Raw genomic sequence first — 20,134 nt, 5'->3', positions numbered from 1 at the left:
GGCTCTTAACATTCTGTGAATTACTCTTTGGGGCCTTAAAGATATATAGTGGGAAAATGTGGTCCTCCATGGTCTGCTGTGTTCACCTGTACAGAAGGAGTTTATGCTTGGTTCTTTTTCTGGTAATGATGAAGGTTCCTTTGTGCCTTATATTGTGCATTTGCCATATTGCTCAGCCACAGCTCCACGTGGTCCTGTTGAGTCTTCCTGGCTACAGAGAACTGAAAAAAAGCGACTGCTTTCCTGATTAAGTATCATGCTGTTTTTTATATTTGTTTTACCTTCTACTGCTTACCTAGAGCAAGCTTTAACTGTTTTCATAGTTATTTACTGCATTTTTTATTATCTGCACTTAAAAGTACATTTTAGTCGAAATTAGTCTAATTCAAGTCAAAGTGTTTGTTTGCTGTTTAATTTAATTGTTTGGCTGCCCACTAAAGTGTGCTAGCCTGTACTACTGACTTATTGCCTTTTCTGCATTTAGCGCGGAGTTGCCACTAGAGCACCATCGGGCAGTGCCGGTTAAACAAGGTTAAACTATTTCTGGCTCCATAAAGTCTGCTCTTCATTTTTTCCCTTAGAACTGCTCTACTTGTAATCTAAACAGTCTATTCTCTATCTGTAAAGCTCAGCACTTGTTCCTAAAGCATTTTTAGTCAGGTAAAGCACTTCTATATTATACAAAGTACTTCACTAGCTTAAAACCCCCTTGAGTACCCACTTCCCTATAGGTCCTTTCTGACTCAGTTACACAGCAAACTTTTTAATTTCTTCTAGCATGTCAAAGGGTCAGTTGCTAGCGTCCTCTCCTGCTCAGCTGGTGAATCTGGGAATATTGAGGCAATGTTACAATTGCCTCATGAACACAGACAACCCTCTCCTCCTCCCACAAAACACAAATACATGCGAGAGATGCAACTATATAGCCAAACTGGAGGCTGAGCTCTCTCAACTCAGGACTGGCAAAACCAGACAAGAGGAGAAGGTAACCACACACACCATAAACCCAGTCTCACATAGAACTATCACAACTACAAATCAAACACATAAACACACAAAGACATACTCGGAGGCACTGATCAAAAATCTACCAAAACAGCAGAGGCCTCCAAAGCAGACACCCAAACAACTGCCACCTCATGACATAACACAAGCAACACATAGATCACAAAGTCAGTGTGCAAATCAGTCACAGCCCTTAAGGCCAAACACAATGCCAGACACACTTGTCATAGGTGACTCCATAGTCACACACTGATGTCCCACTCACCAGACTGAACAAGGAGAGGGTCACAGTACGCTGCCTGTCGGGCGCTAGAATCCGCCACATAACACAAGCACTCAGGTCACTCCACAGCAAGTACAAGTATGACTCGGCCATTGTCCATGTCGGTGTGAATGACCTGAGACGTACCTCCCTGGACTACATGAAGAGACATAAAGGAGCTCTCAGATTATGTAGCCCAGGCTGGTATGACCCTGACCCTGAGCAGTATCCTACCTTCACCAAGAATGATGCCACAATATAGAGACAAAATGATCAGTTTTAATAATTGGCTTAATTTCTGGTGTCATTCTAAGGGGATCCAATGTCTGTCTGCCTGGAATGACATGCTTGACAAGCCACGCTGCTTCGCAAGGGATGGCTTGCACCTGTCACCCCTGGGTTTCCGGATATTGGCAAAGGCTCTTGCCACCCCCATAGTGCCTTTTTTAGACAAGGCTCAAATTCTAAACCCACCGCCCTAGAAAACAATAATGGAAAAAAACTAAGGGTAATGCTGCTCAATGCCAGAAGTCTAAATCTCAAGATGCACGCCCTCAAAGCTCTCCTCAGTATGGAGAACATTGATGTCTGTGCTGTGACTGAAACCTGGTTCAAGGCTCCTGAGAGCACCATGGCACTATCAGGTTTTACCTCATGCGTTCCGGCCCCAAAACCCGGACCGTACCACAAAAGGAGGGCTTGTATCCATATTCATCAAGGATACCCACACCTCCAGGCTGGTGGCAACTCACGAAGCATCAGAGACCATTCAGGTGTAATTAACCATAGGCAAAACTGCTCTACAGTTTGTAGCATGTTACAGGCCACCCTCTTAAACTCAGGAACCCCACACAGCCTTTCTGAAGACACTGGAGAGTATAAATGTCTCTCCAAACACCATCATATTGGGTGACTTCAACTACCCAAACATAGACTGGGAACATTACTTGAGCCCCAATACCCTAGCCCAAAGGTTCCTGGAATTCATAAACTCAAATGCTATGGAACAACTTGTCACCATTCCCACAAGAGGTGAAAATATACTAGACCTGATCATCACAAACATGGGGACAAAATGCTCCACACTGGAAGTATATCCCTCATTGGTGAGATCAGACCATAAACTAATCTCACTGGAGATCCACATCCCGCCCCCACCCCCAACAAAAAAGACCACAGTGAAGAACTTCTCAAAAGCCAACTTCACACTTCTTAAGACTGGTGTGGTATCCTTCAAGGCCCCTGAGCCATTGGAAACCACAACCCACGCTGCTGAATCCCTTACAAATGCTTTCTCTGAGCACCTCCAGGATTGCATGGATCAAGCAATCCCAAATAAAATCAAGACCCTTTCCACCAAAGGCAAGCGCCCGATCTGGTGGACCCCAGCCATAAACAAACTTTACAACAAGAGGAGAAGGCTACTACAAGATAGAGCAAAATCCCTAAAAGGGAAGACATCTCTGATCAATACTAGTAAAAAACTACGATCACTCATAAAATCATCCAAGGCCAACTTTGAAAGAAAAATCGCCAAGGACTCAAAAGACAATCATAAGGCCTTCTTTAGCTATGTTAGAAATCTGGGTGGAAACTCCCAGATATGCTCAGAATTAGTCCAAAATGATACAAAAATCACTGAACCCACAGACATTGCAAACATACTGGCAGACAGGTTCAGTGAAAGTTTCTCCCCTCCCTCCCCCAAAAGGAGAAATATCTATCCCAGCAGAGTGTAGCCTCCCAATCATCTCAAATGCCCAGGTGAGAGCTGCTCTCTCTTAAGCTAAAAACACAGCATCAATGGGACAGGATGGTGTCCCCGGCTGTGTGCTACACAAACTCAATGAGGAACTAAACCCACACATAAGGCTGCTGTTTAATCTTAGCCTTACCACAGGATACGTACCCAAAGAGTGGCGTACGGCAACTGTGGTCCCACTCCACAAAGGCGGTGCTTCTACAGACCCTGGTAATTACCGCCCCATAAGCTTAAGCCTGGTCTGCAAAGCTATGGAGAGGATCATAATGGAACTCATAAATAAAGACATAGGGGACCTACAGACATTGGATCCTACCCAATTCGGCTTTGTCAAGGGCAGATCATGCCTCTTGAACTTGGTTGACTTTTTTGAAACAGTCACCAAGGCCATTGATGAGGGTAAGGCAGTTCACACAGCCTACCTTGACCTTGCAAAAGCTTTCGACACAATACCCCACTCGGGTATCATAGAAAAGCTCACCAGCTTAAATGTAAATCCATACGTCACAAGATGGGTTGCAAACTGGCTCAAGGACAGAACCCACAGGGTTAGAGTTGCTGGTGCCATGTCAGACTCCAAGCCGGTCACAAGCGGTGTCCCACAGGGCTCAGTCCTGGGCCCCCTCTTGTTCGGCATCTACTTTTCAGAAGTGCAGGCAAACAGGAGGATTGTGGCTGACAAAGTTTGCAGATGACTGCAAAGTGGGCGCCATAGTTGAAAATCCATCAGACACAGATATCCTTCAGAGAGGTCTCATAGAAACGGATAACTGGTGCCAGAGCCATGGCCTTAAGCTAAACGCCAAAAAATGTATAGTCATACCCTTTGGTAAAAACAAGGTAACCCCAAGTTACCACATAGGTGGCAATCCATTAAGCACAGAAGAGGTGATCAGGGACCTTGGGACCCAAGTTGACAGTAACCTTTCTTTTGACACTCACATTGCCAAAGTGGTTAGGAGGACCTTCTCCATTGCCCACCTGATTATGAAGGGATTCACATCCAGATCAAGGGAGGTCATTGTTCCCCTGTACTTTTCACTTATCAGACCAATGATTGAGTACAATGCCCCATTCGGAATGTATCTTACCCGACACCTGCAGCAATTGGAAAGACCCCAAAAGTTCCTCACCAAAAGGATAAAGGGGCTCAAAAATATGCCATATGCTGCCCGACTGAAGAAACTCCAGCTCTATTCAGTCGCATACCGTCTGCTCAGAGGTGACCTGTGCCTGACATACAAGGCCATGTCCAACCCGGAATTAATGGACATGCTCCACCTCAAAAAAATCAAATCCACCAGAGCCACAAGAGCAAGAGACTTAAACCTCAACACGGATATAAATAGGATGTGCTGGAGGGACAGATTCATCACCCAGAGGCTCCCTATGCTGTGGAACAGAATCCCGGTCCATGTGAGACAGAGCACCTCGCTGGCTCTGTTCAAGAGGAATCTTGACCAGTGGATGGGATATCGTAGGTTTACCCCGGGGATCATCTCTGTATCACTGCTGGACAGAGGCATGGCAAACTAATGGGTATAGTATTCTTCAACCTAAGGGGTGGTGAAAGCCACACAACTCTGGCTAGGCTTATAAATGCCCTAGGGCAGATAGCCTAGTATGAACCTATGAACCTATTTCATGCAGGTTGAGAAAATAGTTTCATATATATATATATATATATATATATATATATATATATATATATATATACTACTAGGAAAGCAAAACACGAAAACTATACCACCAAGACAACGAACGGTCCAACCTTTTATTACTTGGTGCCTTGGCAGCCTTCACAGAGTAAAATAACATAAAACGCTTCAAGATTATATACACCTAAGCTTTGCAAAACACACCCACTGCAATTTAAGTTAAATTAAATTACATATTTCCAGTCACATCCCTTATTTTAACCCTAAGGGTTCCAAAGTATTAAACTTTAAAATATATAGCGTCTCCTTTTTACATAGTTTAACATCCAAATTCAGTAATTTCCCCAAGAATATCTCAACCTTTTCCAAAACACAACCAGTAATATGATTAGGGTTACAGTTATGAAATTCAAAAAAATGACTACCAAGGGGGGGGCTATCAATTCTAGCATTTTTTATATCTCTTAGATGTTCTTGAAAACTAACTTTAAAACTTCTAGTCTCACCAATGTAAAATTTATTACAGCTACATCTAAGAGCAAATATAACCCCACATGTATTACAATTGAAATTACCCTAACCCAGAATTGATGTCCATTAATATAATTAAAGCTATTGATCACATTTTTGCATATAGGGCATTTATTACATGGTATAGTGCTTTTAAATATAGGCATCCCAACACTAATATTCGTTATAGGTGGTTCAAATTGATTATGCACAACCATCTCTCTAAGATTTCTGGCCCTTTTATAAGAAATGTTTAACCTTTGTGGCAGCAATGTATGTAACTCCTTGTCTCTAAGCAACATGGGCCAAAATTGACTAGCTGTATTAACTATTTTGTCACTAATAACATTATATGTAGTTACAAAGAAAATGTTACTCAAATTCTCTTGTTCTCTTGTTTGTTGAGAAAATAGTTTCATCTTCACCACCCTGAATTGTCTGTATAGGGTGTTGCTTCATAGCTGTTTGTTCACTGTCTGTTCTTGAGAGTATTCATAAATTCCCGTCTTCACCCCAGTCTTTTTCTTGGTTTGGATCTGTGACCCCCGCCAATGGATCTCCTGGCTAGATTGTCAGAGAAGCCTTCCACTTGTGTGTTGCTAAGCAGAAAAGGGTCTTCATTTGGCAGATGTCTGATATTATGTTAATTCAGATTTATAGGTGATTTTGGCTTACGTCAAACACTTGTTTACTACTTTCATGGCTCCTTTATTACACTCTTCAGATGTACATCTGGAATCTCTGCCTGTCATGACTGTGTAGAGTGCAGAACTGCCACTTGGAACTGGCTGGTTAAGCAGCTGCCCAAGGTGTCTGTATCTTCACCCCATCTAAAGAATTATTGTAGTAAAGACCTAAACTTCACAGTTGCCATGCTCACCCCCACCTGCTCATACAATGGATTTTTTTATATGCCATTTGGGAAGGTAATTTTTTTCTTCAAGCAGTCATTTGTGTTCAGAAGAACTTGGTGTTTCAGGCTGTTGCCTACAGTGAAACCTCTGCAGACTTTCAGAAGGATTAGGGATTCTGCAAGACTAACATGCGCTTCTTCCTGAAGGTGTATCAGAGTATTCCTTGAATCATTCCATTCACCTCACTTTATTTTTCTTCAGGCGGAAAACTGCAGGGAAAGTCTCTCACAGCTTGAATGTGTACCACCAGCTCACGATTTACCTAAGAAGATAGAACAGCTGTGTATCTTCGCCCCAAGTGAATAGAACTTGTGGTTAATGGTGCCACATTCGCAGAGTTGGGGGATGAAGCAAATCTGCTGGCTGACAAATTCAGTTCCAACTTCACGTTGCACTCGCCCCCAGCCACCACCCCCCCCCCTCAAGAAATGCTCTCCAACATATCCTCTCCAACTATACCTCACAACAACTTACAGCACGAAATCTAGACAGACACACATAATGGGGGAGAATGACCCAAAAATAGGATACTCTTAAACTTAGAAAGTTGATGGAACAAATTTTGAATTAGTATGACTTTTTTGAAGGATATGAAGTCTACAGCTCAAATGTCTGGCAGTATTTTCTGATTTCAGTCCTCAATGTTTTGCCAGAAAAACACAATTTTATGAGAAACCAAAAATAGGCAAAAATCTGAACATTCTGCAGAAATCTGGACAATTGAGAGGTATGCCTTCAACTGTAAATAGAGAGCATGGCCTGACTACACTTGCTAAGGGCAAGAACACAACCTCTGTGTGCCCTTATTAATATCCCAGGATGCCTAACTAGTCTAAAATATGATTTGTTAGGGCTACTAGAGTTGCTGTTTAACCGTAGTCTCGAAACAGGCTTTGTGCCATGAGAATGGATGACCAAAATGGTCATCCCTCTTCATAAGGGTGGACCATCTGCAGATTCTGGACTCTACAAGCCCATTAGTCTGACTAGTCTTGCATGCAAAATCATGGGAAGAATTATGGAAATGATCAAAGACAAGAGACCTTCAGATACTGGATCCATCTCAGTTTGGCTTTGTCAAAGGAAGGTCATGCCTGCTGAACCTTGTGCACTTCTTAGAGAAAGTAACCAAGGCAATTGAGGATAAAACTGTGCATGCTAATTATGTTGAGCTGGCTAAGGCATTTGATATAATACCAGACTCTGGCATTAACTAACTTATGAAATTAGGCATAAAACCCTGTGTAATGCACTGGATAACCAACTGCCTAACTGATAGGACCCAGGAAGGTTAGGATTGGCGAGACCACCTTCACAGAAAGGCAGGTCACCAGTCGAGTCTGTCAGTGCTCCGTGCAGGTACCGCTCCTCTTCGGCCTTGACTTCTGAGAAGTAGATGCCGATGTGAAAGACCTCTGGCTGATCAAGTTCGCAGATTTAACTGGAAGTAGCCAGAACCCCCCTTTCCCCGATGCAAACATCTTACAAAAGGGCCCAACAGACAAATGAGTAGTGCCAAAGCCACAGCTTAAAACTCGATACCAAGAAATGCATTATAGTACCTTTTGGGAAGTTGGCCACCCCAAGAAACTGCATCAATAGTAAAACACACAGGTATTTGGGAGCACATGTAGACAGGTAAAAACCTGGTCTTTGATCAACATGTGCCCAAGGTAGTAAGGAGATCTTCCTATGTTGCTATGTATAACTAAAGGCGTGGCATCTCGGTCCAAGGAAGTTATTGTACCAGTATACTTGCCCCTCATTGACCCATTGAGTATAATGCCTCCTTTAGTATGTACCTGGCCAGTTGCATGCCGCAGCTGGAATGTCAGCAAAGTTCCTTACAAAAGAATACAGGGCATAAACAGTGTCTTATTCGGATCATCTTAAAGCCCCATGTCCATACTCTGTCTCCTACAGACTACTGAGAAGCAGTTTTTGCTGGTGTACAAGGCATCCACATCTGCAAAACAAACTGCATCAGAAATACTAGATCTAAAGACCTAAATTTTGCTTGCAACATAAATGGGACATGTTTGAGAGAAATGCATATCTGAGAATTCCCATTTTCAGGAATAGGCTTCCCTATCTATGTGAAACAAGTCCCTTTCTAACCATAGTTAGGCATAACTTGGGTTATTGGATGGGAAATCAAAACTTCATCCCCAGTGGCACCTTTGCCTCTGATGGGCAGAGGCAGTCAATAATTCATGTTGTAACCAACAATCACCCCCTGTATAAACATCTAAAACGTGTAAGTTGTGGGACACATTTTGGTTGCATGGCTAGGTTTATAAAGGCCCTAGAGGTTGTTTCCATAGTATAGAGTTATGAAGTGATTTGGTAACTGAATTGTATACCTCCACTAGGTGGTGGACTGCCCATTGGAAAATACTGCTGGTATAGACCACTCCATCAGGCATGTGGTTACTTGCATTTGTTTCAGAAGTCTCTGTTTTTGCTGTTTTGCTGTCACCCTCTTGTGTCAGTGATGCCATTTGTGATGAAGTCCCATCTCATGTAATGCTTTTTCTTTTTTTTCTTCAGGTTCTGCAGGAAAAAAAATTGGATATTGGTAATGTGTGTCACACACTTCCCATTCATTTTCACTTTGGTTTAATATGCTTAGCAAAGCAGGTGTTTACAGGGGTGGGTATAAAATGGACAAATTGCGTAGATGTCCTTCTATTCCTATGTTGCAGTATTCTGTGTGGGATTCTCCGCCTCTGGCGTCCCAAACGTCTGCTCCTATACAAAAGCTTAATCCTGGTTCCTGCAGGTGCTTGGGGCGTGTCAAGTAGGGCTCTAAACCAAGGACTTTAAATGTGATGTCTGCAAGCACAGACCTCAGAACTTTTCAGCCGCTGTCTACCGTGACATCGGTCACTTCACTCCTCTACTTTTAAGTCTAAAAGCTAAGTACCCTGTTGGGGATTTTGTTTTGTTTCTCTTGCTTAAGCTTGGTTTTGCTGTTCACCCCCATTAGTCGATGTGTGCTAAGAAGGGTAAATGCCAATGCAGGCATTGGATTCCACATAAGGACACGCACGACTGTTTTGCCTAGGCAGAGAACATGACCATACCTCCTGCCCTGTTTAATCCTTTGTGCTTCAGAAGCTTAGAAGCAGTCTGGCTGCCCTTTATTTGTACCTAGAAAATCAGAGAATTAAAAAAATTAGCACTCAGGATGGATCCTGAGTCGCCGCCTCAGTGGAACCACCATGAAAAAAAGTCCAAGTTGCCAAGGCCTAGTACTTCTGGCACTCCGTCAGCTTCTGATTTAGAGGTTGAGGGACATCCAACTGTTAGAGCTGTCTACTTCGACTCCCCTTGAGGAAGCCACTTCGGAAGTAATGGCCGGCACGTTCACAGAGGCATCTCAGATGTCGGTCCCTACTGACGTCGAGCGGGAAACAGCCACCCAATGGAGGGAGTTCCTGACTTGCAATCTTTCACCATCTCCTTGATGCAGGCCTTCGTGGCCCTTAGGCCCATGGCCTCTTCACCCTCCTCCATCCCTGTTCTCAGCCCTAGGTCTGCCTCAGCTTCTATCCACCTTCCCATTTCCCAGGAAGGCGAAGAATAGGAGGTTTACTATTCATCTTCTGATGAATCCATTACTTATTCATCTCAAATTGTGTCTCTAGTAGAATACTATTCCCCTGATGAATCCATAGAGGGGGGACTCTCCAGCAGAGGATATCGCCTTTGAGGAGACCATTACAAAGATGAAAGAATACTTTAAATAGGACACTTCCAAAATGACAAACTCTAGATAAGTTACTATAACCCTCCCCTTCAGCCATTCCACTAGTTATTTCTGCCTAGCTTGATGCATTCTCTTCAGCATCAAAAAACGCAGATTCACAACCACTGGCTCATAAGAAACTGACAGTTTCTGTAAAGTGTCAGTTGACCAAAAATTCCTGGTGAAACCACCACTTGCAGACCCAGCAGTGATTGCTGTATCCCCTGATAAGCAGTCAAGACTGATTCCCTCCTCATCTTTTTTACCTACTGACAAAGACCATAAGAACATGGACAGGATAGGAAAGAAGGTTTACACCTCATCCACCTAGTCTTCAGAGCTATCAACTATCAAACTTGTATGATAAAGTATGCTTTGGACCGAGTTTCCCAAGCTTCTACCCTCCTGTCCTCCATGCGTGCCCCAACAAAACAGAGGTAGCATCAGAATAGAAGGACAAAATGGTCTCTTGCTTCTCAAGTGGCCAGACATTCTGTTAGATGTAGTTGTGATGCAGTAGAGGCCTCTGCAAGGTCCGTTGCTTCTGCATCAGTCCTACGCCAATACGGCTATGCCTTCAACCCCTACTAGAGGACTTCAAGTCAAAAATCCTTGATGCCCCTGTATACCACAACCTCTTGTTTGGTAAGCAGTCTGCAGACCTCTTTAAAAGCCTTCAGGAGAAAAGTAAAGAGCTTCAAGACATTAAGCACCTGCTGGTGCCTCCCATTCCCAAATATTACAGAAATTACCCTAAGACTACTTTTGTCAGGAGGATCCCCTCCTCTGCTAATCCACCCTCTTCCAGGCATAGAAAAGGAGTCAGGAGGCAGACCACTTCAGACCAGCCACCTCTCAACCTACTCAGACTGCCTTTTCATGACAAAAATGGCTCCAACAGTGGGTGACTGCCTTGCCCACCTACCCTTGTCAGCCTGCCTCTCCCACTGCCTTCCCCTTTGGAGAAACATCACCACAGACTGCTGCGTGTGGGCAGTAGTACAAGAGGGATATTTCCTCTCTTGGAAATAAAAGCCCCTTACAAGGGGCATCCAACCCCCCCCCCCCCAAAAAAAAAAAAAAAAAAAAAAAAAACTACACCTTATTCCCCAGATCCTACAGGGTCTTCTGAACCATGGAACTATAGAACCTGTCCCTCCAGGACAAGATGGAAAAGGCTTTTACTCAAGATTATTTCTTGTCCCCAAATAAAGACTGCCCTTGGAGGCCAATTCTGGATATGTCCTTTCTAAACCTCTTTCTAAAAGTGTCATCATTCAGAATGTTATCCCTACAAACCCTTCTTACACTATTGCCAGCCGAGGCCTTTATGGCCACTCACTAATCACCATAAAACCCTCTCTCAGAAAATATTTGCATTTTACTGGGCCCTGTTCTCACTTTCAATTTACAGCCTTGCCCTTTGGTTTATCTACTGCAGCCAGGATATTCACAAAATGCCTGGCCCCTGCAATAGCCTTTTGCAAAACCAAAGGTGTTCAAATGTACCCCTACCTAAATGACATCCTCATTCCAGCAGAAAGGGAGGGCACCCTACAAAACTACCTACAGTTCACCATTTCTGTGCTACAAGGCTTGGGGTTCACCCCCAACATCCCAAAATCATCCCTAACACCTCAGCAGGACAAAATCTTTCTGGGTTGCAGAATCGGAACAGACCTGATGTGGGCATTCCTCCCACAGGGCAACGTTCTCTCCCTGTATACCCACTTCCAAGACCCTGATGCATGTCCAGCAGATATTAGCAAGACCACTCCTACGGGTTCTGGGTCTGATGGCAGCCACCATCCCTATGCTGCCTTTGGCAGGGATGCATGAGAAAACTGCTGTGGTACTTGAAGAATGTGGTCCCAACACGCACACCCTCGAGTTTCAGATTCCACTCTTGCCCTGCCTCAAAGCAGAACTAAGGTGGTGGATACAACAAATCCAAGTGAACCCAGGCATTCCACTTCAATCCCCCACCCCTACTCAGTACATGCATACAGACACATCAGGCCTAGGCTGGGGGGACTACCATGAAGGGCTTCATGGTACAGGAGACCTGGCAACCTGCCCTCCAAAAGAAACATGTCAATGTGAGGGAAATTACAGCAATCCTTTTGGCCCTGAAAGCTTTTCTCCCAAATCTGCATCCAAGTCCTTTTCAAATCTTCACAGACAATACCACAGTCATGTGGTACCTCAACAAACAAGGAGGGACCAAGTCATACCTCCTTTGCTGGGTAACATTCCAAATTTGGGACCTTGCCTCCCGAAACAACTTATTCCTGCTAGCAACGTACATCCTTCCTAGGACAACCAACAAGCGGATGTTCTCAGCAGATCATCCTCTCTGCAACACGAGTGGATGCTGAACAGGGAAAGTTTTGTAGACATTGTCCACCGATGGGGCACACCTCTGGTAGATTTGTTTGCCTCCCCCCAGAACAGACAATTGAAGAAATTCTGCACCAGGGGACCACTCCACTTGCTTGGATGGTGGACGCCTTCAGAATTTTATGGAAGAGACCATTTCTATATGCATTTCCACCCTTCCTCTCATACAAAAGGTCCTCCTGAAGATCAGGAAGGACAAATTAAAAATCTTGCTGGTGCATCCCTATTGGCCAAGGCAACACTGGTTCCTCCCCTGCTTTCAGTCGCCAAGGGCAATCACCACAAGTTACCCCACATGGTGGACCTACTCAAACAGAAGGGAACACTCATTCTCACCCGCTGACGTTATCACTCTGTGATAAATTTTTAATTCTCTTCAGACACCACTATTCTGAGTGTGCTTTTCAGTCCCATGGGAGACCAGGAAACCTGCTAAAAGGAGATCCTACATGTCAAAATGGGAAAGATTGTACAAGAGGTGTCTCCAGAGGCACAGGGATCCCCTTCAAGCGAATACCTCTCTAGTCCTTAACCTGTGTGTGTGTGAAGTTCTCAAGGCTGGCCTTTCGTAATCCTCAGTGAAAGTCCACCTTTCTGCAATTTCTGCCTGCTTACCCCTAGAACCCCCTCTACTAGCCAGGCTAGATGTTAAATTATTCCTGAAAGGGGTTTTGCACATCAGACCACCAAGTAAGCCCATCCCACCCCCCTTGGGACTTCACCTTTATTCTAGAAGAGCTCCTTTCGACCCTTCCAGTTCTGCAACACTCCACATGTGCACATGGAAGACTGTTCTGCTCGGGGCCCTTACCTCTGCTAGAAGGGTGTCAGTTACAAGCTGTCGTGGCCTGCCCATCTTACGCTATATTCCACAAGGGCAGAGTGACCCTGTGCACCAATCCTCCTTTCATGCCAAAGATGGTCAATGAACTATCCTTAAACTAGTCAATTCACCTGCACACCTTCTTCCTCTCTCACACTAATGACAGTGAGAGGATACTGCATTCCCTGGACATTCACAAGCAAGTAAGGTTTTATTTAGACAAAAGTAAGTCTATCAGAAAATCCAGCCTTCCACCCCAGGGCCCTGGGTAAGGCAGTCTCCAAACAAACCATCACTAGCTGTATCAGAAAATCTATCTGCTTCTGCTACTCCCAGCATGGTAAGGACCTACTTTAGGGGGTAAGAGCTCACTCTACCAGAGCTGTGGCATCCTCCAAAGCCTTCTTCAAAGGCCTGGGCACAGCCTCCATTCTGGAGGCAGCCACCTAGTCCATTGTACATACCTTTACCAGACACTACAAATTGGACCATGTCTCCAGAGCCAGGGCAGGGTTTGCTAGGGCAATCCTGCAGGGCTTTCTGAGCAGCTACCTCTACCTCCTCCCTTCCTAAGCTGTGGCACTGTCCCACACTAAGAATACTGCAACATAGGAACAGAAGGACATAGAATAGTTGTGTAGAATCTTACCATAGTCTTAGATGTCATCCTTTTCCATGTTGCAATATTCTTTCCCTCCCACCTGTACCCCTTCATTTCTATTGACCTGCCTAAAGGGCGCCCTGGAGCACCACCTAGACTGAGGTCAAACTAGCCAGCAAGTGGCACTTCACACTTCTTGTGGACATCATTTTGCTCTTTCTACTCAACTGTGTGACTGGGCAATTAAGTTCTGAGGTCTGCGCGTGCAGACATCACATTTAAGTTCCCCGGTATATGGCCCTACGTGTGACGTTTCACACACCTGCAGCAACCAGACTTAAGCTTTTACACAGTAGGAGCCGAGGTTTGGGTCGCCTGAGGCAGAGAATCCCATGCTAAGAATACTGCAACATGAAAAGAAAGTAATCTGTGGTTATGGTAAGATTTTACACAACTATTCTTTATCGCAGGTTCTGTTTGGCTGACTTTCTTTTGAGCAGTAGCTTCCACTAGCATTCCCACTTGCCAGTTCTCCCAGGTGAAGGAGGATAAGTTGCTGTTCCAGTAAAAATAATTTTGTCCATATATTTTGCTTTGCAAGCTGCTCCTTCCAGCGGCTGGTACTTAGGAACACTTCTAACATCAAGGTGAGAAAGGAACTGAGGCACTGTGATATGATCTGTTCATTTATTTTAAAGTAAAACTGATGGGCTGCTGATGTCCTTCAAGGATGCATCTGCAGTCCTTACATATGGGTTGTCCTGCCTCAGGCAGCCCTTCAGTCGGCCGGATTCCAAAGTCTGGGTCCGGCGTCGGCTGATGTCGCCCTTTTCCCCGATGTCAGAGCGCCTGGGGTATAAAAGCGTCAGCCGACGCCATCTTCCTCAGTCTTTCTTGCCGCGAGGTGCCCGAAGCAGAAGCAGTTCGCAAGTGCCGGTCGGCCAGCTCCTGTGATTTCAGCTACCGAAGTCTTCAAAAAAGCTAAGTACCCCATTGGGGACTCTTTCTTGCCTCAGCCGATGTCAGATCAAACGGTTAAAGTTAATAATTGTTTATCTTGTGGGAAACCAATACCTCCTAAGGATTTCCACTCTTACTGCTTACCCTGCCTAGGCCCAGACCACGACGTCTCGGCCTGTTCAGCCTGTGCTTCCTTCAATAAACGCACTCTTAGGCGTCGGGCAGAGTTTGCAGAGGAATTTTTTGGGGGAAATTTCTGTTGTATCATGCCGTCGGAGCTTCCGACAGCTCATTTACCCAAAAAACGAAAGGATAAGGACCGACGCATGCGGTCCGCGGTTTCGGCAGACTCCATGCCTAGGCCTACCGCGAGTGTCTCGGTCTCTACTGAAGCCGAATCTCTACCGCTTCTGACCGACGACACCGCACAACCGGTAACTTAGGTGCCGGAGGCCATCACTGAGTCGGTCATAGAATTTCCGTCTGAAACCGGTGCTCAGGAAATATCCGCCACCATTTCTGTTGATAAAACTACTCCAGCACGTGGGGCAGCCAGGCCTCCTGTATCCATGTCCATTAAGGCCTTTACACTGGCTAAAGCTGCTAAACAGCCAAAATCTCTCCCTCCCAAAGCTATTCCTCAGGGATCCACTACCGGTTCACAAATTTTAAGTTTGGCCGAAGACCTTATTTCCTTAATCAGGGGCTCTCAGCCACATCCAGACAGGGGCTCTCAACCTCCTCCAGGCAAAAGGCCCAGTGTTGAGCAGACAGATCCCCAGTCTTCTGATGAGGCCTCAGATGACTCTGTCCTTTCAGACTACCAGGAGGAATCCCTTCCGGCCTACGAGGATTCTGATGCAGAGGAATCTATTCCCTCTGCCTCCCCTGTCAAACCTGACAGGTACTACAGGGTCCCGGACTCACATCTATACCTTTACAAGGGCCACTCTGCTGACCCAGAAACTATTTCCCAAGGCCCTAAAGGGGTTACAACCACCACTGCCAAGAATCCACTTCCTTCTGAAAGGGAATCCAGGGCTTTAGAGGGATGGGGTAAAAAAGTGTATACTACTTCCACTCTTTCCACGAGAGCATTAAATTGTCAATTCCATATGATACAGTATCAAGAGTATCTGTTAGATGAATTGCATAAAAAACTATCCTCGCCTGAACCCCTAGACCGTAAGGCGCTTCAGGATCTGGTGCATAACTCTCAGCAGGTTAGCAACCATTTCTTACAGTGTGGTTATGATGCATTGGAAGCTTCATGTAGGTCAGCAATGACAGGTGCAGTCATACGTAGACATGCTTGGCTGAAGGAACAAACACTGCCAGATCATGTTAAAGCAAAGCTTCTGGATGCACCACTGGAAAAACAAAAGTTATTTGGTTCCACGGCTCAAGAGGTCTTAAAGAAATTTGAGGAAAAGGTAAATCAGTTAAAACAGTCAAAGATTTTCTCCAGGTCCAACCATCAAGATTCAGCAGAAATTGGCCTTCTAAGAATTGGTCCTTTCCAGACACAGACAGATTTCAAAGAGGCAAAAACAGGCGTGGCAGAGGTAGAGGGCAAGCTCGAGGCTCCTACAGAGGACATCAATAGCAGCCTCCTAACCAGAGAGGTAGTGCAGGACCTACAACTACTGCACAAGGACAAACTCAATGACTTGACTTTGACTCCGCCAACCAGGGCTCAATTGGAAGCACCTTTGGGCGGAAAGCTGTCTTTATTCTCAGAAAATTGGCACAGTATTACAAAGGACAAATGGATACTGCAAATAATAGACACAGGATACAGATTCCATTTTCATACATTACCAAAAAGACAAGGCATGCCAAACGTGCCACCAAATCAAAGGGCAGAGGCTTTCAAGCAAATTTCCAAACTAATACAAATGAAGGCGATAGAAAAGGTTCCTTGCACAGAACAAGGCCAAGGATTTTATTCCGGACTATTCCTTGTTCCAAGAAAAGAAAAGCAATGGAGGCCTATTCTGGACTTGTCCGCACTGAATACTTATCTCATCGTGCCAAAATTCAAAATGCTGACCTTACAGCAACTCCTTCCCATGCTAGGCAAGGGGTACTGGCTGGTAACTCTAGACCTCAAGGAGGCATACCTGCATGTCCCTATCAGACAAAGTTGCAGAAGACACCTCAGATTTCTTGCAGGTTCAGAGCATTATCAATTCTCAGCATTGCCCTTTGGCTTATCTACTGCGCCCAGAGTATTCACGAAATGCCTGGCATCAGTAATTGCACATTGCAGACTTCAGGGGATTCAAATATACCCATACCTGGATGACTGCTTTATACAAGCGGACAGCCAACAAACATTGGTAAAACACTTGAACTATGCCATCCGCCTACTACAAGCCTTGGGATACACAGTCAACATTCAGAAATCAAGACTTGTTCCATCCCAACGAATAATTTTTCTGGGTGCAAAGCTGGACACAAACACCCAAATGGCTCTTCTCACAGAAGAAAAACAAGAACAATTACCGGATTATTTCAGAAATCTGACAACACAAACCCAGCTGACTGCAAGGAAAATCCTGCAGGCCCTGGGTTTCATGGCATCTTGCATTCTTCTGATTCCACAAGCAAGGCTGCATATGAGGAAACTACAATGGTACCTAAGGAGTCTATGGTCTCAACACAGTCACAGCCTAGAAGCTTTGATCCCCCTCATTCCATGCCTTCAAAAGGAATTTCTGTGGTGGGCACAAGCAAGTCAGTCAAACATGGGTCTGCCTTTCAGCAAGCCTCATATCAGCCAAACCATTACAACGGACGCCTCAGACCATGGATGGGGAGCGCACATGAAGGGCAGATGTATTCAAGGGCAATGGACACAAAAGGAATTGTGCCTGCACATCAACCAAAAGGAAATGCTGGCAGTGATACATTCAATCGAGGCCTTCAAACATTTCCTGCATCAAGGTCACCTGCTAATAAAGACAGACAATACCACAGTTATGTGGTACATAAACAAACAGGGAGGTACCCATTCCTACCCTCTTTGCAGGCTGGCAATGAATCTTTGGGAACTTTCCCTAAAACTCAATATAGAGCTGCATTCCCATTTCGTACCAGGAAAGGACAATGTACTGGCGGACAGCCTAAGCAGAAACACCATGGATCCACACGAATGGATGTTGCATCCAGACATTTTTCTTCAGCACAATCATGGGGAAGGCCGGACATGGATCTTTTTGCCTCCCCCCACAACCATCAACTAAAGAAATTCTGCACAAGGACATACCAGCCTCAAGCATGGAAAGTGGACGCCCTATCCTTCAGCTGGAATGCTCTCACAGTATATGCATTCCCACCTCTTCCGTTAATGACCAAGGTCTTACTGAAGATCAGGACAGAGCAACCAAAAGTGATTCTGATAGCTCCGGACTGGCCAAGACAGCACTGGTACCCACGGTTAAAGAGCATGTCACGCACGAAACCGTGGCCTCTACCACAATGGCCACTTCTGACACAGCACAATTACAAAACTCTGCACTCCAGCCTAAAAACCTTGCAGCCGACAGCCTGGAAAATACCTTGACTCCTCGCCAGGATAAACTATCCAAGAGGGTAAAGGATATCATTATGGAAGCTCGGCGGCCTTCCACAAGAAAGGCATATTCAGCAAAATGGAAAAGATTTCGAACCTGGAGCACTGCAAAGGGTCAGGATCCGACAGTGATGAGCATTCCACATATCCTTGAATACTTGGCTGAAATGCTCCATAATGGCCTTTTATTCATCCATAAAAATTCATGCTTAAGCTATTTCAGCAGAGTACAACACTGATCCACCTGTATTTTCTCATCCTCTGCTAAGGCAGTTCCTAAGAGGGATAAAAAACATCAACCCTCCAAGGAAACCACCAGTGCCTACATGGGACCTTAACTTCATGTTGGAAAAATTAACTCTACCTCCCTTTGAACCAGCAGCATCTTCAGAACTACAATTCCTGTCTTGGAAAACTGCCTTCCTTCTGGCCATAACCTCAGCAAGAAGAGTATCTGAGTTACAGGCCCTCATGGCATTACAACCATTTCTCATTTTCCATAAGGACAGAGTCTCTTTGAGAACCAATCCTTCATTCATGCCAAAGGTGGTATCCAGGGTCTCACTGAATCAAGCTTATCCACCTGCCTACTTTCTTTCCAAATCCACAAAATAAAGGAGAGAAACTTCTGCATACCCTGGACATTCACAGACAGTTGCGCTACTACTTGGACAGAACTGAGACTTACAGAAAAACTGACCAACTGTTTGTAGCATACGCTGCTGGTGTACAAGGAAGAGCAATTTCCAAACGAGCAATTTCAAAATGGATAGGAAATTGCATTCAATTTTGTTACTCTTTTCATGGAAAAGCTGTGCCAGCTAACATCAGACCTCATTCCACCAGAGCAACAGCCACCTCCACAGCCTTCTTAAGAGGGGTGGCTACAAAGGACATTTTAGAAGCTGCTACATGGAGCTCTGAGCGTACATTTTCCAAGCATTACAACTTGCCTTTATATTCCAGATCCAGAGCAGGCTTTGCTACTGCAGTCCTGCAGGGCATGTTAGCTACACCATCCTTTTCTTAGGTCCTACCACCCCCAGCTTGGCTATGGTATTCTACCCATATGTAAGGACTGCAGATGCATCCTTGAAGGACATAGTACAGTTTTGTACCTACCATAAATGTAGATGTCCGATAGGTATGCATCTGCAGTCAGGTTTTCCCTCCCTCCTACCCCTCTGTGGTATTCTTTGGGTACCTATCCCTCTTTTTAGCTAGCTGGGGTTATCTTTTATGGTGTATTTGTTTTTTATTGCTTTGCATGATTGGAATTTATTAATTTCTCCAAAATTTAGCCTTCTTTAGAGGGCACCTGGGGCAAGAAAAACTGAGGAAAATGGCATCGGCTGATGCTTTTATACCCCAGGTGCTCTGACGTCGGGGAAAAGGGCGACATCAGCCGACGCCAGACCCAGACTTTGGAATCCGGCCGACCGAAGGGCTGCCTGAGGAAGGACAACCCATATGTAAGGACTGCAGATGCATACCTATCGGACATCTACATTTATGGTAGGTACAAAACTGTACTTTGTGGGTGGTACTTTAATACTAGAGAGAATGGGCTTTGGATTGAGGTTTGCCATAGTAACTTGCTTTTGATGGTATTTGCAAGGATTTTAATCCTACATAAGAGATTTTGGAAGCTGAATTGTACTTCTTTGCTTGGTTTCAAAAATTATAACAAGCTTTTTTCTTGTGGTTTTCACTTCACATCTAATATTTTTCTTTTTTCATTTTTAGGTATCTCCTGGCCAGCTCATAAAGAAGTACAGCTCTTGTTCTACTATATTTATAGATGATAGCACAGTTAGTCAACCAAATCTCAGAAGCACAATTAAATGGTAAGCTTTAGAAATTGGATGTAGGACATGCCAAAACAAGCAGAAGTTGTGCAGATCCTCCTCT

General features: G+C 44.8%; 1 protein-coding gene across 1 annotated transcript in view; it reads left to right on the top strand.

The window, feature by feature from the left end:
- CCNYL1 (cyclin Y like 1) overlaps nt 1-20,134 on the top strand; it is a 1,025,424-nt gene that overhangs the window by 184,353 nt on the left and 820,937 nt on the right. The window contains exon 4 of the mRNA XM_044060538.1: nt 19,970-20,070. Coding sequence (XP_043916473.1) covers nt 19,970-20,070 — 101 coding nt within the window. The remainder of the gene's footprint in view (nt 1-19,969; nt 20,071-20,134) is intronic.

The sequence above is a fragment of the Protopterus annectens genome, chromosome 2.part0 (assembly GCF_019279795.1).
Source record: "Protopterus annectens isolate FY-2018-M chromosome 2.part0, PAN1.0, whole genome shotgun sequence".
NCBI lineage: Eukaryota > Metazoa > Chordata > Ceratodontiformes > Protopteridae > Protopterus > Protopterus annectens.
The sequence above is the reverse complement of the archived record's forward strand: the minus strand, read 5'-3'. Positions and strand labels throughout refer to the sequence as shown.